Here is a 22,500-nt window from a genome sequence, read left to right on the forward strand (position 1 = left end):
CTAAAGTAAACAAACCTAGCAGGGCAACAGATTAGGTGTCCCTAAAGGACCCGCGTATCTAACAGTAGTTCCGCATTACATTAATTAATTTGCACGCAAGTTTTATTTATTTTTATACCGTTTATTCTCCCAGTTAATTCATGCATCGAACCGTGACGCCCGTACCGATTCGGTTCAATACGAATACATGTACCGTTCCACCCAGGGTGGGAAATTAACTTTCCCACAGTGGCTGCTGGATGCCCAATTTTACCAGCCACTTTTTCTGGAATTCAAATTTATGAATGAGAACTGTGACTTTGATAACATTGACGTCCATTACAAATATGTCATTCGTTTTATCCATTTAACAATATGAGTTATGCTGCACTCAGGCGCCAATTTATGTTTTCCTCCGTGGATGCTCACGGGCGCACGCCCTTTAAAAAAAAAAAAAAAAAAAGCACTATTAGCACAAACAGGGCTACCAGAATATGTGAGCAACATGTATGTAGATGTTTGTATTTTTGAGAGAATTTTATGCATGGTTATTTTACAGTTTAGTTTTTAATATTAGTTAAGTCTGTATGACCATAAACGATGGAGTATTTAAATGTATTTTGCTGCTATTTGAAAAAAATCCAGCAAAACGCGCCAGTGCATTTGTCGTCCCCAGAGGGTTAACTCGATAATAAAGCCGTAAAGTCGGCTATCTTTCAACTCAGGACAGCACCACTTCTCACAAATACAGATAGGATTGGAGATGAAAAGTTTAACTGACACGGTATCGGCTCCTATCCTCGCCGCTGCTAAAACTATCGCTAAACTAAAAAAACATAGCTATCTAGCCATCACAAAACACAACTTCAAGTTAGTAATTTACTTGCACATCCAAACGTAGTCCCGAAAAGGTCAGCCCTTTTTGCCGATCGCATGGACGTTTCTGAATAGAATTGGTCATATTCATTGACTCTATTTTAAGGTTAGTTGTTCCTCTAACGAACGAATTGTTTGCATTTTCGGACGACGCATAGGTTCGACAGTAAGCGAACTAAGCAAACCCTCGTTTTCCCTTCGTCATCAATGCACCACTTGTTCGAAAAGTACCTTCACTTTTTATTTACTTCGCCTTCAACAGGTTGTACACTCATACTGCTGACTCCGCGGCGGGCCTCTTAACACCGGGTATATTTTTTTAATTTTCCTTTCGTCTGTACCTCAGCTATATGTGTCACGGTCCGTTCAGCGCCGTGTCCGTGCGCTGTGTCCGTAAAGCACAGCGCTGAAAACCAATCAAATTAGTTATTCGACAAAAGTGCATTATTTTTACTTAGCAACAGCATTCTTTGACAAAAGATGTCCAATCCGTTACAAGGAATGTTTTAAGTAGTAACCAATAAAAATATGTTTTACAATTTACCCGCCACTGTGGCTGGTATACAAGGCAAAGTCACCCGCCACTTTGAAAAAGTACCAGCCATCGGCTGGTGGCGGGTGCTAATTTCCCACCCTGGTTCCACCCCTAATAAGTATTCACAGCCTTTGCCATGTCACTCAAAATTGAACTCCGCTCCTGTTTCCACTGATCATCCTTGAGATGTTTCTGCAACTGGATTGGAGGACACCTGTGGTAAATCCAGTTGATTGGACATGATTTGGAAAGATACACACCTGTCTATATAAGATCAGTTAAAGGTGCTGTATGTAACTTTTTTACTCTACTAAAGCATAAAAATACCATATGTTTGCAGATATTTAGGAAACATGCTGAAAAACACTTCTACAGACAGTTATTTAACTTCCATGTTGTCAGTTGGTTTTTGTTTTGATCTGTGTGACTCCGCCCACTGCCAGTTCAGCCAATAGTATTTCGACACCCGAGATGTCGGTTGGCGGGAAACACAAACTGTGTCCGAAAACGCTCACTCGTTCACTCATTCACTAATCCCTATATAGTGTATGGCAGTTGAGTCCACTATATCTGCAAGCAGTGAACGAAATGAAGTGAGTGAATTCGGAGGCTGTCGTTTACACTGTGCGTCGGAGAGCGGGAGCTGTCTTCACAGGCTTCGTCACACGTAGTAATAAAACTCCACTTATCTTACGTTACTTACTTTATAAAATAATATTAACAACAATAACAATCATATTGACTTTATTTTGTAATTATACATACCTCCGTGCCAGATTTGTAGTTTCATCGATTGAGATTGTAACTCTCACGCTCACAGATGACGTGGTCGTTGAGCGCCTCAGGCGACCGTTTTTTATATTCGAATGAATATACACTTCAGATGATTAACGAATATTTTTCAAATCATCCACCAAATTATCATCTCTCACTTTACAGTTTAACGAGTTAACAACAATACCACAAATTATCAAAACACCTGGCTGTTAGTAAAACACATTAAACCGTGTTAATGCCTAAATAATATATTTTAATAAAAAAATGATATACAGGTCTATATAATTTACCTTATAAATATAATTTCATTTAATTTTAAAATTCATCTATATAATATTGTAATAATGTCAAGTAATCATTAATAAAAAAAATAAAACTAGCATGAAATAAATGTTAAAGCAGGAATAAGAAAGCTGTAAAGTAATCTCTGGTTTAAACAGTTCTCTCCGCATTGGATTGTGGGAAATAGTGCTACAGCAAGTGTACATCGAATGTACACTCGAATTCAGAGAGGATTGTGGGTAAAAGTAGGGAATGATGTCGTTCATTCAGAATTCGGACACCACTACAAAATGGCCGACACCCGATATAGTGCACTATTTAGTGGATGGGGAGCGGTTTCAGACACAGCTACAGCGGATCGCAGCCGTGGAAACCAGCAACAAACTGGGTCAGAGATTGCAGATTCCACACAACCTAAAAAGCCTCGATATCCATCTAAAAATCTCTAAACGAGAGCATATTAAACGCGAATAAATCAACTCATTAAGTCTGTAAGTCTCCTCCGCTTTTGTTGTCGATTGCGCTCGTTCCTGTTGCGTGTCCTCAAACTAGGGTGACCACCATCAAACAAACCAAATGTGAGACGATTATAAGTTTGTGTGGGACAATGTGGGATATGTTACCAACACCAACAAGTTATCGAACTTAATAAAAACATTTGTATTCTGCCTTTCAGCTGATAAAAATTCTTTGTTCTTTAGTCCCTTCCAGACAACACCATTACATCACAATGTAACATAACATGTCTTTATTTTACATGACGTTTAAATTCAACATCACTGAGCCCAAAGGCATCATGCAGATCACTATTCCTGAAACACTTCTGACCAAGTCCAACTAAAATCCAACAAAATAAATTATGAACAAATAAAATATAAACCATCATGAATTTGGATCATTGACAGTCTTATATATTAAGAATATATTAAACCAAAAACGTTCGTATTTTTTAGGAAGGATGTGAATTAAAACATCCACAGCAGCAACAAGCTGATAAATTCTGTTAAATTAAAAATTAAATTTACTGAATTATCCAATTGTTTTCTGACAGAAACACATGGAACGAATCACCGCTCCACATTTTGATTGACAGCGTCACAACCCACTAGTGACCGTGTTTACTCCTGTGCTTTCAACCTTTGGATAGGATTTTAAAACGGCTGTTGAATTTGAACTTCTGACGAAGCGCTGTTAAATATAGGTAAAAAACTACGCCGCAAAAAGAATAAATAAAATGCTTTCTTAAAAAAGAACGCATGCACGTTTTCTTAATATGATAATTAAAAACCAACAGACTGATGAAAATGCGGGACATTTTCTCAATATGCGCCGTGCGAGACAAGGGGTGAAAATGCTGTGCGGTAACGCAATTCAGGACTGGCGCTCGCACTACCTCAAACGCGTGAGTGTCGAGTCGGTCAAGGAGGAGGAGGCGGGGAAACAACGATCTCCGATATTTTGAATGTGGACTGCAGTACCGATTACGACCACTTGCTGTCACGCTTACAGACTGCCCCTTTAACAGTGCATGTACGAGCACAAACCAAGCCATGAAGTCTAAGGAATTGTTCGTAGACAGGATTTGTATCGAGGCACCACAGAGAGCCTAAGCCCCTCCCCTTCCGGTGCACCATGGGACCTTATTTCGGAAAAATACTGTATGGTAGTCAATGGCGAGAGACAAAAAATATTTGGATCCCGTTTGAATTGTGCCCTGAATTACACATATGATGTTTGTCAATTTAAAAGATACATTTTAAAGTCAAGAAAGTCTCAGTTTGATGTAAAACTGTTGAGGTATAAGACTGTGAAAATACGTAATTACAAAGACTACAAACCCAAAAGGCGTGCATGTGACGTCATACCTTTTCTCTCAATGAATGAAGCTAACTTTACTGAAGCTAACTTTACTGAAGCTAACTTTACTGAAGCTAACGTCTGTCATTTTTTCTATAGTCTAACGTTATAATCGTAACGTTACGCCGTCATGCGATTTTCACATAAAACTAAATGTTACTCTTATGTTTTATGACAAACTGTGACTTTCTTGACTTTCATAATTATCTTTTAAATTGACAAACATCATATGTGTAATTCAGGACACAGTTCAGACGGAATAAAAAGATAAGTTATCTCTCGCCATTGACTACCATACATATATTTTCCGAAATAAGGTCCCATGAGCCGGAAGCGAAGGGGAGGGGCTTAGGCTCTCCATTGACCACAGTGGCCTCCATCATCCATAAATGGAAGAGGTTTGGAAGCACCTTCCTAGAGCCGGCCGTTCTCATTATGGGGTATTGTTTCTAGCATTTTGAGGAACATAATAAATTTAATCTGGAAATTGGAATAAGGCTGTAACGAAACAAAATGTGGAAAAAGTGAAGCGCTGTGAATATTTCCGGATGCACTGTACTGACGTCTGTCTCTCCCTGTCATCTGACCTTTTGTGTTGTTTTTCAGGCCCAAAGATGCAGTGAAAGCTTTAAAGAAGAGGATTGTGGGTAATAAGAACTTCAGGGAGGTGATGCTGGCTCTGACCGTGAGTGTTTGTTACATCACTTCCTCTACAGGAGCGAATCACATGTGTGTGTCCTAGGGCTGGGCGATAAAACGATAACGATATGTATCGCGATAGACACGTAATCAATATCAATAAAAAATGCGTTCGATAATTTTTATTTATTTTTCGTCGGAAGAAAGTTTTGTTGCAAGCTTGGTTGCATGAACAAATGTACTCACTCTCTGGTAACCTAGCAACGTACTGGGTGACGCGCTAACAGCCGGTCACGTAAAGGGGGTTGCACTTGCACACGTTATACACCGGACAAGAAGCGCAGCACCGGGATCGATATCCTGTCTAAAGTATCGCGGCCACGGATCAAAAAATAATTATAGGCGTGAATCAAAAATATATTGCACAAACTGAATACAATAAGCGCGAGTCAAAAATTAACAAGCATGAATAAAAACTTCAAACACATTAAAAATTATTTTGCACAAAATTTAAACTTATGTTCATGTTTTTTTAAAATTATGTTTTCCTTGGTTTTATTAATCTGTATTTTGTGCTCTCTTACATTTTATGCTCATATTTGACTCTTTTGTACGTTTGTGCTGTTTTTCTCTTCGCTCTTCTTTCCACGTTCTGCGCTTGCTTTTCCATATGTTGCAGTTCGAGTTTCATGTAAATTAGGGCGGGCTGAAGCGTCACCATTGGTCCACTAGTTCTAGATTGACAGCTCCTCCTCTAGCCAATCAATCGATATTGATCCCATACTGCCGGTGTGTGTGTCAGGTTCTGGAGACGTGTGTGAAGAACTGCGGCCAGCGTTTCCATGTGTACGTCTGCGCTAAAGAGTTTGTGGAGGGCGTCCTGGTCAAAGCCATCCTGCCCAAAAACAACCCACCCATGATCCTCCACGACCGGGTGCTGAGCCTCATCCAGGTGAGACCCACTGCACGTGCTCATATTACACGGGTCATACAAGGTGCTTAAAAAGCTTGAAATACTTTTTGAAATGTAAGTCCTGGAAATCAGCCATATTTATGAAAAGGTACTTGAAAGCGCTTGAATTATTGAAAGACAATATATGTGAAATTAGTGTTTAATTTGATTGATAAAGCAATCTTTTCACACATAATGAAGCTGCAGCCCGTCTGATACAGATATAGAGCCATGTCACATGACTATGAGTATGATATTGCTCATAAATATCAGAGTATATGATACATCTTTCATTCTTCAGATCAATCATAGATTCATGGAAATAAATCAGTTCGAATAAGGAAAGCGATATCTTTGTCATTGTATCTTTTCAATGGTTAAAGTTTCCACAGTCATTGCATCCATTGCTCTTTATTTTAGGGATGCACCGAAAGTTCGGCTGCCGAAAATTATCGGCCGGAAATGGCATTTTCGGTTTTTGTCCGAAAGAGGAAAAAGGCCGAAAATATGCTGTGCCGTGCCGCCCCGCGTACAACTGCATGAAGAATAATATATTGATAGATATTTAATATTATTTTCATTTCTGTCCAATTTTTGTTACTTGAAATAAAAGTGGGATTATTTTATCTTTTTTAATTCAAAATTAAATGATTGAATTTAATTAAAAAGTTTAATAATAATATAATCATACAAAAAACTAATTTAAAAAAACAAAACAAATTTTTTAAATTTTTGGTTACGGCCAAGTGCATCCAGAATTTTCGGTTTTGGCCCAGTGCATCCCTACTTTATTTGTACCATTTTGTTTTATTAGTTTATTTTGGTTTATCCATTTACCTTGATTTAGACTTTGAAAGATAATAAAGATATTGTTTGATAAGTGAGATTTCTGATTGAAGTCCTTGAAAACCATAAAAGTAGTGCTTGAAAAGTCCTTGAATTTGATTTGACAGCGTCTGTAGAACCGTCATGACCGCGCGGCTCCGGTGAGCATTAACGCTCCTCTGTGCTCCTCTGTGCCGCAGGCGTGGGCCGATGCCTTCAGGAACAGTCCGGCTCTGTCTGGAGTGGTGAGCGTATATGAGGATTTGAGGCGGAGAGGCCTGGAGTTTCCCATGACGGATCTAGACTCTCTCTCTCCCATCCACACACCCACCCGGGTAAATCTCACATTCACCGTCCTCAGTGTGTGTGTGTGGGGTCAAACATTGCTCTTTTAATTCTTATCAGGGAAATTTACAACAATGTTTTCCAGTCATAGATATTTAAGCTCCCCTATTATGCTATTTTTAAAGGTTCCTAATGTTGTTTTAGAGTCTCCTACAATAGTTTTAAATGCATCCAAGGTCAAAAAACATTTAAATTCTCTCATAATCTCCACTGCAGCATCAGCTCTTTTCTCTCAGTGTCTGAAACGCTTCGATTGAAGATTCAGTCTCTCTAAGCTCCGCCTCTCTGAGAGCTGCTCTGCTCTGATTGGTCAGAAAGCAAACGCTCATTATCATATCTGAATCTCAGCTCTTGATCACAGTGATACGAACAGTGATGATGGCGTGTGTTTTACCGTATAAATCTCAGAAAACAGCGTCTTCTCGACATGAACAACAAGAACCAAACTCTTCCAGTCTCAGATTAACTAGTGTTTGAGGGCGGAGCTAAGAGACGCTGTTCAGCCAATCAAGAGCATTATGCAAATGAGTTTCAAACCAACGCAGGATCAGCAGGAAGTGAGACTGAATTACTGACGACTCGTTTCAGTTCAGAATCAGTTTTTTCTTTTGGAAAACAATAACTCACTCATCTGCACTTTGATCTTTAAAACTTTTTCCAGAGCTTTTACATTTAAAACAGCTTTATTATACACTACATGAAAGGTATTATCCCAAAAAGCATAATTGGTGCACTTTAATAAAAAGTCTAGTAGTTTTCTATAGTGAATATATAGAAGAGCAGCGTGAACGTTCTGCTAAACGTCGTCTTTTATGCTTCAATGAACAAGTAATGTTGGACAGACGTGAGATGGAGTAAATGATGACAGAATTATCATTATATATTGTAAACTAGCGGTCGTGTGATTAACTCCTGTGTTTCTCTACTCTTCATCATCATCTCTCAGAGTATTCCTGAGAACGGGACATCTCCCTCATCCGTGTCTCCGTCTGCTTCCAGGACACACACTAACTCGTCACCAGTGGCACACACTCCTCAGTGTGTCCCGTCCAACGGACATCTGACCCCTGTTTCCCCTGAGGAGGTACGAACACACCAGCTCTCGTACGTCGACACGAAACTGAAGTTACGCTCGTCTTGTCTCCTCTATTGTGTCGTGTATCGAGAGAAACGCTTCAGGAACAAGAACAGATGTGGGCGGGGCTTGATTGTGTCTGTGGGGAATTGATTGGATGGTTGTGGTTCGCTATTGGCTGATCTCATGTGAGTGACAGGTTATAGCCCCGCCCACATCATCAGAGAAGAGAAGCTGCAAGAGGAACTCATTCTCATTCAAGATTACACATACTGTTATTTTCATTTCATCTTAGTCCACAATAAGTCATAGTGTCACACATTTTATAGGCTGCTTATAACGCTGAATATTAAATCTGTAACTCTGGTTAATTCTGACGAATATGTAAAGCATTTTTTAATATGCCTGAAGGAAACATCACCATCTACTGTTAAAGGTCAGGGCTTTGGGTTTCTCAGGGGTTAAAGGTCAGGGGTTTGGGTGCTCTGGGTTTGGGTTTCTCAGGGGTTAAAGGTCAGGGGTTTGGGTGCTCTGGGTTTGGGTTTCTCAGAGGTTAAAGGTCAGGGGTTTGGGTGCTCTGGGTTTGGGTTTCTCAGAGGTTAAAGGTCAGGGGTTTGGGTGCTCGGGGTTTGGGTTTCTCAGGGGTTAAAGGTCAGGGGTTTGGGTTTATCAGGGGTTAAAGGTCAGGGGTTTGGGTTTATCAGGGGTTAAAGGTCAGGGGTTTGGGTTTATCAGAGGTTAAAGGTCAGGGGTTTGGGTTTCTCAGAGGTTAAAGGGTAGAGGTTTGGGTGCTTGGGGTTTGGGTTTCTCAGGGGTTAAAGGTCAGGGGTTTGGGTTTATCAGAGGTTAAAGGTCAGGGGTTTGGGTTTCTCAGAGGTTAAAGGGTAGAGGTTTGGGTGCTTGGGGTTTGGGTTTCTCAGAGGTTAAAGGTCAGGGGTTTGGGTGCTTGGGGTTTGGGTTTCTCAGGGGTTAAAGGTCAGGGGTTTGGGTTTATCAGGGGTTAAAGGTCAGGGGTTTGGGTTTATCAGGGGTTAAAGGTCAGGGGTTTGGGTTTCTCAGGGGTTAACGGTCAGGGGTTTGGGTTTTTCAGAGGTTAAAGGTCAGGGGTTTGGGTTTCTCAGAGGTTAAAGGTCAGGGGTTTGGGTGCTCGGGGTTTGGGTTTCTCAGAGGTTAAAGGTCAGGGGTTTGGGTGCTCGGGGTTTGGGTTTCTCAGAGGTTAAAGGTCAGGGATTTGGGTTTCTCAGAGGTTAAAGGTCAGGGGTTTGGGTGCTCGGGGTTTGGGTTTCTCAGAGGTTAAAGGTCAGGGGTTTGGGTTTCTCAGAGGTTTAAGGTCAGGGGTTTGGGTGCTTGGGGTTTGGGTTTCTCAGGGGTTAAAGGTCAGGGGTTTGGATTTCTCAGGGGTTAAAGGTCAGGGGTTTGGGTTTCTCAGAGGTTAAAGGTCAGGGGTTTGGGTGCTCGGGGTTTGGGTTTCTCAGAGGTTAAAGGTCAGGGGTTTGGGTGCTCGGGGTTTGGGTTTCTCAGAGGTTAAAGGTCAGGGGTTTGGGTTTCTCAGAGGTTAAAGGTCAGGGATTTGAGTTTCTCAGAGGTTAAAGGTCAGGGGTTTGGATTTCTCAGGGGTTAAAGGTCAGGGGTTTGGGGTGCTCTGGATCTGACTGGTGTTCCTCCAGAAGCAGAAGCTGAGATCTGAACTGGATCTGGTCCGAGGAAATCTGACTGTCATGACTGAGATGCTGAATAACATCAAACCTGGAGAAACTGCAGCGTCGGACGCAGAACTGCTGCAGGTGTGTGTTTGTGTGTGTGTGTGTATGTGTGTTAGTTAGCCTGCGTTTGATTAGTCTTGTTTTGATCATCACTAACGTGTGTGTGTGTGTGTGTGTGTGTGTGTGTGTGTGTGTGTGTGTGTGTGAGCAGCAGCTGTATTCGGTGTGTAAGCAGATGCAGCAGAGGGTTGTAGAGTTGATTCCTAATCTATCAGAGGACGAGATGATCGGAGAACTGCTGCTGATCAATGATGATCTCAACAACGCGTTCATCCGCTATGAGAGGTCTGGCATATACACACACACACACACACACAGGTGACGCTCCACTGCAGCGAGAGTGTAACCCCGTGTCCAGATCTTCAGTAACTCTCTCTCTGTATAATGGCAATATGTTTGTCCCGTAAAAGAAAATTGAATGACGGGGGCAACTGATGTTTTATCAATTTTAAAAGGACTGATAAAAACACGTGTTAAAACAGAGTATGCTTATTATTAGTTACTTGTTAATCTTGAGACTTTTAAATGTAAATGGGAAGTGAATCAATATGTGTGTGAAGTTGATATTGATGGTAACCTGCAAGTTAATTTCTAAGGTGTATAAATTATATATATATATATTTTTAATATATAATTTCTCCCTCTCTCTCTCTCTCTCTCTCTCTCTCTGTGGTTGAAGGTTTGACCGTTTGAACATGCAGAAATCGAACACAGAAGAACAGCCGTTATCTCAGGTAAACCGTCCTCTGTTCTGTCCGACTCCTGATCCTGCGTAATCTTCCTCTAGTGGAAGCGTTCGGTACTGCAGCCGAACACACTCGCTCTGAACGCTCATTCACTGACATATCAGCCTCATATTTGGAACACAACTTGTTTAAATTTATGGCTTTGACTTTCTCAGTTTTAGAGTAAAATGTGTTTCGGAAAATATATAGATTTTATATAAAAATTTAAAATGGTACTTTTGTGCATATTTCATAACAATAAATGTAAAATAGATAACTTTTTCAAGTTCACTTTAAAAAAAAATCAATAATCTGCTTTGTGTCGTCTTTAAAAATAGACCAAACTTCAGTCTGATCCAAAGATTCAAGTTTTCATTTTCAGGTCCATACTCAAAAAGTCAATAAATGGATTATAATTACTGCATAAATATAATTAAGTACCATAAAATTCATAAAAAATACAAAATATTAAATAAAAATATTATTTTTATATAAACAAAAATATATTACCATCATTTCATTTTAATAGAAAAAATTGGAATCTTTTGACGCGAACAGCACCAGAGGGATATATAAATATATATATATATATATATATATATGGCTTCAACAAAAGCATAAACCATTGTTTAGCACTGTCTTCAAAAGTTAAAATAATTTTCATCTGGAGAAAATTAATGAAGTTTTAACTTCCGACTGCTGCACAGAAATATAAACCAAGCAACTGATGAAACATTGTCGAATCATACCTGTTAAAAATTGAGTAAATATCTTGCTAATGCAGCTTTACAATAACATCTGTAAAGATCGTTTGTAATTGTATGATTGCATATTGATATTTATCCACATATCTACGCAATGATTTATGTGACCAGATTGAGAATGGAAACCTTATTGACCTCAGCCCTGAGTCTCCATCACCCAATCAGAACACTCCTCCAGCTGTCAATCAACACGAGCCCCGCCCTCCATCCGACCTCACAAACCGCTCAGGTGAGAGCGATCCAGTTCTGTGTTTTCATGTGTGTAAGAGACATGGACATAACGTGTGTGTGTGTGCGTGTGCGCGCGTCTGTCTGTTTGGGTGTGTGTCTGTGTGTGCGTGCATGTGCATGCGTGTCTCTCTGTGTGTGTTTTTGTGTGTGTGTGTGTATGTGTGTGTGTGTGTGTGTGTGTGTGTGTGTGTCTCAGTGCCTGAAGACGAGGAGTTTGACATGTTTGCTCAGACGAGGAGCAGTTCCCTGGCCGAACAGAGGAAGAGGTTTGTGTTTGACCCCTAGAAGAGGTCTTTATTATAAATGTGAAGTGAGACGTGTGTGTGTGATGATGCTGTGATGTGTGTGTGTGTGTGTGTGTGTGTGTGTATAGTGTTCGGTATGAGGACCCGGGTGCAGTGGAGGGTCTGGCTGAAGCTCTGGACACGCGGCTGCAGGTGACGGCAGGGGTCAGTACACACACACACACCTACACACACACATCACACGTGTACAGTAGTGTGTCTGACATGCAGGAGTGTGTTTGTGTGTGAAGGACGGCGAGAGCGACTGGGTCCGTCAGTCTCAGTGGATTTACAGTGAGGATCTGGTGGGTTTCACAGAGTCGCCGCTACACACTTCCATTCTCAAACTCCGATATCAGCACTAAAACACCCGAGCACATCAGAACACACACACAGATACACACACACACACACACACACAACAGCTTCTGGAAAGGCAGAAGAGCCTTCTTCACGTTTAATCTACAATAATGCTTTGGGTTTCTTTGCAGCTGGTGTGAAATGAGACCTGTCGCGATCATACATTTTGTGCTGACGATTAATTGTCAGAAAAATAATAATTTAATTGTGTTTTGTTCATGTCACTTACAGTGTAAGCCTTTTACGTAAATCATATATATATATATAAAGGTGTCACAAAATAGGCCTAAAAGGTTTACTTTAATGCTGTTGAAATTAATATTTATATAATTAATTATAATAATATACATTGCGGTCTCTTTTTTATGACAGCTTGTTTCTGCTACAAAATAAAAAAGTTAATTGCGACTTTTTATCTCACAATTCTGACTTTTTCCCGCAGAATTGCATGATTTAAAGATGTTATAAAGTCAGAATTGCTAGTAAAAAAGTCAGTATTGACTTTATATAGTGCTTAGTGTAGTGAGCTTATAACTCGCAATTCTGACTTTATATCACGCAATTTTGAAGGGAAAAAAAGTCCGAATTGTGAGATAAAAAGTCCCAATTATCTTATAAATTGTTTAATACTGTGGCGGGTTATTTTCCGTCGTCAGTCATTCCTTATTTAAACAACTGTAAGTTGCATTCTGTCTCGGCAAATAGTTGCATTACGCCTCTTCCAGCTTCCGTACTGATTAAACTCACAAATCTTGTCAAATATCTTTATGCACTTTATAACTGTGCTTTTTTATATTTATTTATATCCTGGAAAAGGAGACACAATATCATGTACCATATGAGCTTAAAATTCCCTTATTTGGATGGTAAAATGTGATTGAAATTGAATCTGCACAAATAATTGTGATTAGATCAAATAATGATGATTATATTTGTGGGGTGTATTTCCGCCGCCGTTGTCTGTTGGATCTGTGATTTGCATGTGAAGGGAAACATCTCAGTCTCACACACCGCTGATCAATATAAAACACACTGAGAGTTTGTGAGGAACGTGTGTGTTTTGTGTCCGTCAGGCTCCGGCTCCACGCAGCTCCACCATGGATGACATCGAGAGGTGGTTGTGTGCAGAGATGGTAAAGAGCTTCTGTTTTACTCTGATCAATATGTGTGTGTGTGTGTGTATGTGTGTGTGTGTGTGTGTGTGTGTGATGCTGATCAGCAGCGCCCCTTGCTGGAGTCACAGCACACACTGATGAGGATCTGTTCTGCTTTTTAACCGCTGTTTTTAACACTTTCTTTAGTGTGTAATGTTTCATGCTCAATCAGCTATATCTCTATATCAGTGTGAGTGTTTCTGAACTCCTGAAACGCCTCCATTGTAGTCTTGAGCTTTTTCCGGGAACGAACACGTCACAATATTCCTCATTTAAATAATTAATGCGCAGAATAAAGGGGCGGGCCTGGTTGAGGTAGTTAGTAGTGTGTTAAACTGGCGGTTATGGTAAGGGGCGGGACATTTCCCAAACACACTCGAAGCGCTCGACCAATCACAACACACTGCTCCAGCCGGCCAATCAGAGCACAGTGTGCTTTTCAGAAGGAGGGGCTTCATAGAGACAGGAAGTAAACAGAGCGTTACTGACAGACTGGGAAGAGAGGAGCCGCAACAATGGAGAATACGAGGAAAATAATCAACATTCAAGCAGGAAAACCTGTTCTAGTAGAGCCTGAAACAACATCCAGACTTTGCTTGACCTTCCACATCAGCCGTGATTTATTTTTCTCTTCTGACACAATAATTAAGCAAAATAATTATGATAAATGGACACCACACTGCAAAAAATGCTTTCCTTACGTTTTTTAACTAGAGAAGTAAAATGACATAAGAAATTGTTTTCTGAAGAAACAAAAAATCTACATTAAGCGAGTTTTTTCTTAAAACAAGCAAAATGATCTGCCAGTGGGGTAAGAAAGATTATCAAATTAAAAACAATATTATTTTACTTACTTCACTGGCAGATAATTTTTCTTGTTTGAAGCAAAAACTTAACTTTGATTTCTTAATTCTTATTGTCACATCTTATGTCATTTTAATTATTTAGTAAATGCTTCTTGATTTAAGAATTTTAAGATATTTGGACTGGAAACAAGAGAAAAATACTTGCTTGTTTTACTGTGCATTCACACGCAACTTATTGTAGCATAATACTATCATGAAATAAGGCCTTGAGTCTCCATTTGATTGCTAGTACGTGGTAAACTGCTGGTATTGCCTTTAAACATGTTGATGATGTTTTTCAGCCTGACGTCGATGACAGTGAGGGTGTGACCAGTGAAGGTGAGAGTCTGTGCTGATGTTTATGGCTCATTATAACTGATTCACACACACACCGTCATGTTTTCTGCTCTCTTTATTCCCGCTGACAGAGTTTGATCAGTTTTTAGCAGGCAGAGCTGAAGCTGCAGATCATCTTCCCTCGATGAAGAACGTCGTTCACTCAAGCCCTCGACAGGCGACGCAGGAGCAAAACCACGAGCAGATCTTCACGCTCTGAGAGCATCACACAGGAAGTCCCGAGCGCATCACTTCCTGTGCTCAAATCCTCACGGTCATTGAGGAAGACTACCACAGCAGATCCTCATCTTCAATTCTTTTGTTTCTAATACTGAATTTGGCCTTTGTGCGTGTGCGTGTGTGTGTGTGTGTGTGTGTGTGTGTGTGTGTGTGTGTGTGTGTGTGTGTGTGTGTGTGTGTGTGTCTGTGTGTGAACCTTTTGGCCATTCATAAAAACAACCAATAAGCTGTTTTTTTGCCTTTGTAAGTTAATTTTTATTAACGTGCATATTCATTGAGTGTAAAAAGCATTAATTTAGGTTGTAAATTAACCATGATGATAAGAATGAAATGTCTTATCTCTGACTGAATAAATTGACACTATAATATTCATGATTGTTTCAGATCGTGCGGTTTGTTCGATGGTTGTTTAGCTGTATCTGTAAGTGTGTTCATGTTTGAATTTCTCACTAAAAACGTATAAAGCAGCCAAACCAGTGCGCTTTGTTTGAGTTTCATCGCTCAAGGGATATTCTCAATAATTACACTTCTGGCATAATTTGCGTTTCGATGTGGGTGATGAATATGTGATGGATGGAGAATCAGATTCAAAGTCACCATGAAAATAAAATGGACTTTTTAAAATAGAATATTGCAGTATTTATTAAGGCTAAGTGATTTATCCGTGCACATCGTTTATTTTTAAATGATTGTGGCCTTGTAATAATTTATATATAATTTTTAATAACTTGGAATAGCAGTCCACACCATAACAATAATGGCACAAAGCTAACAGAAATATGTTCCAACAACGTTTTGCTAATGCTATTTCCAAATGTTCTCTGAACGTTCAAACGTTAAAAAAATGGTTATGTAACTTTACTGTCAATGGATTCCAATCATTTTGCTGACATCATGGGAACGTTACGTTAAATATTCTCTGAATGTTCTGAAACAAGTAGTAGCCTAACATTTAAAAAATGATAGACGAACGTCCAACTATTTTTTTTTTTAAGATCTGTGAATGATGTGTAAATAATTGTAATATTTTGAGAACATTAGACCAGATAACTAACGAACTTTATATTAGTTTATAACTTTGTGAAAACCCTGCCAGAGTGTTAACTAAAGCTCTAACGTTCAATAGTGATTTCAACTTCCTATCGTTGAAATAACTTTCAATACGATTTCACCAACAATAAAAACATGGACAGCCAATCAAAATCCATCCTGCTTTAGCCTATAGAGATTGAGCATTTAACGCGGCAGACGATACAACTGCAGCGAGCGCTTACAATAAAAAGCTATCATCCTAGGTCTGAACGGGCTTCTATTACATTAAAGGCAGGGTAGGCAATTATTATTTTTTTCATAAACACTTTTTGTTTTCCTGACTGAAACTCTCTTCACATCTGGATGTGAAGCTATTAAGCAATCAATAATAGAATGAATCTAAATATTAAAAAATGTACATATCTTCTGTGGAAGTCTCAGGATAAAAATGTTTTTGCCGGTTCGAATGCAATGATACGATGATGTCCGCCTGTCAGCGTATGTATTTCCATAACCTCGCGCAGACATCACACGTCATCTGCGCGTTTCATGCTATGGAGAGTTAGACAGACGTCAGTCACCGAGAGCCACAAACAGCAGCCACTTGTTTTCCTGAACCAAAACAAGGAGTATCTGTCGTGTGCTTTGAGAGAGTTTAATAGCCTCTGTTATGATGCTTTGCTGGATCTGCTCTGGCGTTCATGGAGATGCTCTGAAGGGAGGCGGGATCCCATGCTTTCAAGGCTAACTTGCTATTGCTAGCCTCTCTGAAATTATCTAAACTACCTTTAACAGTGCACGTATAAGGAATTAAAGCCTGTTCACACCACAAACGACAAAGAACACTTGAGCTCTTTAAAGTTGGATAGATTCTGATTTGTTGTCAGCATTTTTATCATTCATCAGCTGGTAATCATTTTTAAAAAATTATCCTTATAGATAGTTCTTGGTGTGAACATGCCTTTGCGTAGTGATGGGTCTTATAACATGTCGGTACACTATCGTCGCCAGAACTCCCCAACCAACCAACTAACCTAATCCTAGACTTTCTATTGTGAATATATGCACCATTATACAGTAATCACAAGCAAATGAATGTGTATTTAAAAAAAAGTGCCATCCCTGATTCTCATTTGAGAAGCCAGGAAGTCATGCAACATTTTATTATAAAAAATATAGTATTATTAATACAAATGCATATACACATGGTTACAAAATATTTCTGACAAAGAAATTTTTTATAGAGGATCTGTCATTTAAATAACTATGAATTAACATACAATCACGTTAATTATTAATGATATGATAAAATAACACATTTATTGTCTCCAAAATGTGACGTCATGTTTTCAAAGTGCTAATGATGTCCGTTTAAAAGGCGTAGACCATCCCGACGGCCAGAACCACGAACACGCCGAGCAGCGCCCGCAGGAACCGGGGCATCAGAGACGAGGAGCTCTGCAGGGATTCACACGCTTCGTCGCCTGAGGAGAACATGACAAACACGCTTAAAACACGCTTAGAACACGCTCAAAACATGCTCAAAACATGCTCAAAACACGCTTAAAACACGCTTAGAACACACTCAAAACATGCTCAAAACACGCTTAGAACACACTCAAAACATGCTCAAAACACGCTTAAAACACGCTTAAAACACGCTTAGAACACGCTTAGAACACGCTCAAAACATGCTCAAAACACGCTTAAAACACGCTTAAAACATGCTTAGAACACGCTTAGAACACGCTCAAAACACGCTTAGAACACGCTTAGAACATGCTCAAAACACGCTTAAAACGCGCTTAAAACATGCTTAGAACACGCTTAGAACATGCTCAAAACACGCTTAAAACACGCTTAAAACATGCTTAGAACACGCTTAGAACACGCTCAAAACATGCTCAAAACACGCTTAAAACACGCTTAGAACACGCTCAAAACATGCTCAAAACACGCTTTAAACACGCTTAAAACACGCTTAAAACACGCTTAGAACACACTCAAAACATGCTCAAAACACGCTTAAAACACACTCAAAACGCGCTTAAAACACGCTCAAAACACGCTTAAAACACGGCACACTGAAACATCCATCACAAGTACAAACATGAGCCGGCGCTTTACCTGCTGTGGTCGTCGTGTTCTGCTTGTGTTGTGTGTGTCTCTGTCTCACTTCAGTTTCTGTCTCTGACACGCGGTTCACCGAGTCCTGAAGCTCGTTAAAGACCTGAGGAACGACAACAACAGCTTCAGTCACTCGTCAGTGAGCAGCTTTTATTAGGCTGCATAAATTAGGTCAGCCCGAACCGGGAACACTCCCATATGTACTCGCTACATCATAAGAAGAATGGCGTCTACGCTAATGTTAGTCTTTCTGCTTATTCCTAGGTTTACTGAAGTCAGCCGGACCCGAGCCGTATCCAGATGGAGTTTTGGTTCCTTGCCACTGTCGGCTTAGTCTTTTGGCTTGCTTAGTTGGGGACATTTAATATAAAATGCAACAACATAATTGATCTTCCTGCATTGACACCACGCTGTAAACCCTAACGCTCAAAATAATGAATTGGTTTGAGTAGGACAAACTTAAATTAAACTATAGTTCGGTCAAATTAACTTTTAGGAGTATTTAGCACTTTCTTTTTCCTTCAAGTTCACAGAACTGATATATTTTAAGTAAACTGAAATGTTTCATTGTTTTGAGTTTTATGAAATTAATTCTTTTAATTTAGACGAACTTAAGTTTAACTGAAACGGCTGGGATGTCTATTTCCCAGCATGCTTTGCCGATGGCACTCGAAAGGGAGAGTAAATGCTAAAATTAAGTGTAATATAATGTTGTTTTTTTGTGTGCAAGATTAATGTTAAGAGGGTGATTTAGTAGTGTTTAATTTTTTGTTATGCTAATTTAGAAGAATTTCTGTTAATGTTGGTTTTAGGACAGTTACATCATGGTGACAGGTGGTGCATGAGCTTGATTTGAGAGCAAATAAAACATTTATATTGCAAGTGCTGCTGTATAACAAACTATTGTTTACTTGTTAACAACTTAGTATGTTAGCAAACTATCTTGTTAAAGCTAGCTAAGTTTATACTAATAAAAGTGTTCACATTGAGATCACATGAAAGTTTTAAGTTAAATGTATGAATTAGTGTACTCATACATTTTAATTGTTCTTAACTTCAAATGTTTAAGTACAAAATAAAAATCTGCCAGTTCTGCTTACTTAAACTTAACTTTTTTTTTTTTAAATTTGAGGCAACTGAGTTTTGCCAACTTATTCAGAACTGAGCTGGACGATGACATCACGGTTTTCTCCAGAGCGGCTTTATATATATATATATATATATATAAATTAACTATTACTGAATATACTTAAGCTGGACTATGTCGCTATTTTCTTCTAGAAACAAACTTTTATTGCATTATTTTCACTGTAAAGCTGCTTTAAAGTATTGTAGAAAGCGCTGTATAAATAAAGGTGTTGGCTTGAGAAGGAGCTGCAGTGACGGACCGCTCACCTGGACGTTGAGCTCGAATGCGTGGACGGCCTCGTTCAGGACCCCGTTCCTCTGCTCCTCCGTCAGCTCGATGCTGTTCATGCGACTCCTGTACAGCTGCTTGAAGAGGTTTGGGCTGCTGACGCCCGGAAACGAGAAGAACGACAAGCCCTCTCTGTTCCTCAGCCCTAATGACTTCTGCGTGATGCGGCCCAGGACCTGCCCCCCCGACAGGTCTCCCAGGTACCGTGTGTACGCGTGAGCCACCAGATGCTCCGGGCGATCTCTACCCACCTGAGGGACACAACACCAGCGATTCAGAGCAAAGTCACGCTATTCTCCAACGATAGACGTGTAAATGACGTACGACATCTTAATGTCTCAGATGGGTAACCAACGCAGTCACTTTGGCGGGTTGAATTTTATATATAATACTGTATATACATTTTTCAATTGTATTCTTTTAAAAAGGCATCTGAAATAGTAAACTAAGTGCAGTGTAGTGTCAAAAATGTTGATTTTTCAATACATATTGATACTGAAATATCTGAAACGCTTCCAATTCTCATTTTCCACACCATACCAGCTGCTCCTACTCTCTCTGTCATCTCTCCGACAGCGAGAGACACACAAACCCGCCTCCACTCACTCACTCACTTCATTCGCTTGAGTTTCGGCGTGGGATTGTTCATATTGAGCATATTTTACTCATTCCCGCAGATTTTGCGTTTACACCCAAAGTGCGGCGCATAAAGCCGCCTCTCAGCACTAAATTGAGCTCTTCTTCGCTGCTTATTGCACTTTAACCATCAAATACACACAAAATAATGTAAAAATGCCGGTTTTGGTGAGTATTCACAAACGTTTTAAGTGAAAGTAAACAGATGAGAAAGAAAACGCACGTGTAACAGCATAATGGATCCGTGTGTCAGGTCTTAAAGTGACAGAAGCCTAATTAACCTGCTGCCAAATTATGAGATAATATTAAAAATATCTGTATGCCAGTTTTTCCCAATGGCATCGATGTCTAAATCAGTGAAAATGCCGAGTGACTAGTAACTTTGGAAAACACTAGCCGCAGTGCATGGAGAGCAAAAACATGGATGTGGTAACACTTTGGAGAACTGTACAAATGGAGAAGGTTTCATTTGTTAACTACATTAGCTCACATGAACTAACAATGAAAAATACTTCGAAACCATTTTAATTTTAAGCATGATTCTCAGTCAATGCGGATAATCTCAAAATAACCAGATATCAGTGTATTGATGGTGTCAGTGTATACACTGATGTGTTCTGTGTTCACCTCTCTCAGTCTGCTGGCGTATCTCAGTGTGGCGGCCGGCACCGTGATCTTCTGCTTCCAGTCCTGGCCGTAGAAATGCTCCAGGTCTTTCCCGATGGACTCCAGCCGGCCCAGTTCCTGAGGGAAGTATATGGGAGCCACGGCATCATGGGAAGCGTTCCTGTCCAACTCTTCCTCCAGCGCCTCGTATATCTTATACAGCGAACACAAGAGCAGCTGAAACACAGAGCAGAAGAAAACCAGGTCAAAATCATTACGAAGATCAAATCTCAGGCGGTATCAGACCGACTTCATTTATTACAATGTTGTATTTTCTTCTTGGTTCGGGTCACTTTCACAAGGCGTACCAAAATGTGTTTATGCAAGTCACGATCTTGGATCTTGGAGCGATAGTTGTGTTTAAATTATTATTGTGGGTAAATTTTATTAGGGTACTTTAGTAAAAAATGTAAATTGGAGAAAGGCATGGCTTTTGCCAAGTAAATTGTGTGTATCCAACAAAATGAAAGAAATACATAGTAAAATCCTTCCTGTTAACTCGTCCATTTCTAATTCTGATTTTGATGAAACTTGCTCTTTTTGTTGTTTTGTTGAAGAATCAGCTGTCCATTTGTTTTGTAATTGTAGTATAACCAATAAATTTTGGGCTGATTTAAGTAATTACGTTGTTAGCTCTACTAATGTGACCCGTACGTTCAACCTTAAAGAAGTTATCTTTTATTATGAAAACCCAAAGCTGTTCTTAATCTCTTTAACTTGTATGCAAAATTCTTCATTCATAAGCAAAAATGGCTTCAGTCTCCTTTAAACTTTCCTCTTTTTCTTGCTGAATTTTAACTCTTTTATTTCATCCCTTAGACTTATAAATAACAACAACAAAAAATGCTTTATGACGACTTATTCAAAGATATGATTTAACCTTACTGTGCTTTTCTCTTATTTTTCTCTTTTTTTCTTTCAGAGTAATTATATATTTTGATGTATGCAAATATTTATTTTTTTGTATATTGAAAGAGATACAACCATGTTTCATTTCCCTGATCATGTATGTATGTGTGTATCAATTCTGCTATATAAAAAAGAAATATCTCACTTGCACAAACTTAGACATTATGTTAAGACAGTGCCTTAAGATCTAGTAGGACCCACTAGGAGTTAGATTGTTAGTCTTACTTTTCAGGATCAAATTAGCCCATAAAAAGTTATGAACAGTCTTAAAGAAAAAAATGTGATGACTAACTTGTAAGACTAGTCTAAGCGGTTTATGCAACTGACGCCAGGTCTTCATCAGCCTGAAGGGGTTTATTCTGAGATAACAACTGACTGGATGTACATTATCCCATTTATTACACGGATACTTGCCACATAAATTATTATGGGGATAAGAGATATTGATTTCGGATTTTAAAATCGTACCTGTTTGTATCTTATAATCCAACAGTGTACAAAACAATAGTTGCAAAAAAATAGCATAATCTGCGTTTGTATGAAACAAGAGAGAGCGAGTCCACGATACTGGATGGCATAATTAAATAACTGTACAAAATATTGATTCGACTGAGTTTTAATATTTTATTAGCTCGACAAACGCAAAACTTGCACAAAGAAAAAAACCTTCCTATCAAGCGTATAGCGCTGCTGGATGATCCTGTTTTCTCTGTTTTCAACAGTTGTTATCTGGGAATAACACACCGCTGGATGACCAATCAGAGTCATGTACTCCACAGAGCCGTGTAATAATAAATAATAAACTAGTAATAATATAGTAATAATAATAAACTACGGTTAATAGCAACTACTAACATTAGTTTACATGT

At 39.3% G+C, this 22,500-nt stretch overlaps 2 protein-coding genes across 6 annotated transcripts in view; one reads left to right on the forward strand and one right to left on the reverse strand.

Moving 5' to 3' along the window:
- The window catches only part of LOC143752907 (TOM1-like protein 2), a 20,353-nt gene extending 5,137 nt beyond the window's left edge, over positions 1–15,216 (forward strand). The window contains exons 3-16 of one of the 4 annotated variants that reach the window (XM_077245585.1): positions 4,913–4,991; positions 5,748–5,897; positions 6,923–7,057; positions 8,014–8,151; positions 9,810–9,926; positions 10,057–10,190; positions 10,585–10,639; positions 11,506–11,623; positions 11,822–11,891; positions 11,999–12,074; positions 12,161–12,214; positions 13,343–13,402; positions 14,571–14,607; positions 14,697–15,216. In XM_077245585.1, coding sequence (XP_077101700.1) covers positions 4,913–4,991; positions 5,748–5,897; positions 6,923–7,057; positions 8,014–8,151; positions 9,810–9,926; positions 10,057–10,190; positions 10,585–10,639; positions 11,506–11,623; positions 11,822–11,891; positions 11,999–12,074; positions 12,161–12,214; positions 13,343–13,402; positions 14,571–14,607; positions 14,697–14,824 — 1,351 coding nt within the window. In that variant the 3' untranslated portion in view covers positions 14,825–15,216. The remainder of the gene's footprint in view (positions 1–4,912; positions 4,992–5,747; positions 5,898–6,922; positions 7,058–8,013; positions 8,152–9,809; positions 9,927–10,056; positions 10,191–10,584; positions 10,640–11,505; positions 11,624–11,821; positions 11,892–11,998; positions 12,075–12,160; positions 12,215–13,342; positions 13,403–14,570; positions 14,608–14,696) is intronic. The other 3 variants (XM_077245586.1, XM_077245587.1, XM_077245589.1) reach the window with 3 other exon arrangements.
- Positions 15,217–16,974: 1,758 nt separating this feature from the next.
- hmox1b (heme oxygenase 1b) overlaps positions 16,975–22,500 on the reverse strand; it is a 21,211-nt gene continuing 15,685 nt past the window's right edge. For both annotated transcript variants that reach the window (XM_077245554.1, XM_077245553.1), the window contains exons 4-7: positions 20,684–20,899; positions 19,399–19,671; positions 18,004–18,106; positions 16,975–17,360 (exon numbers count right to left, since the gene is read on the reverse strand). In XM_077245554.1, coding sequence (XP_077101669.1) covers positions 17,248–17,360; positions 18,004–18,106; positions 19,399–19,671; positions 20,684–20,899 — 705 coding nt within the window. In that variant the 3' untranslated portion in view covers positions 16,975–17,247. The remainder of the gene's footprint in view (positions 17,361–18,003; positions 18,107–19,398; positions 19,672–20,683; positions 20,900–22,500) is intronic.

This window comes from Siphateles boraxobius, unplaced genomic scaffold, assembly GCF_051911475.1.
Source record: "Siphateles boraxobius isolate OS27281-9 unplaced genomic scaffold, OSU_SipBor_1 27, whole genome shotgun sequence".
In the NCBI taxonomy this organism is placed as follows: Eukaryota; Metazoa; Chordata; class Actinopteri; order Cypriniformes; family Leuciscidae; genus Siphateles; species Siphateles boraxobius.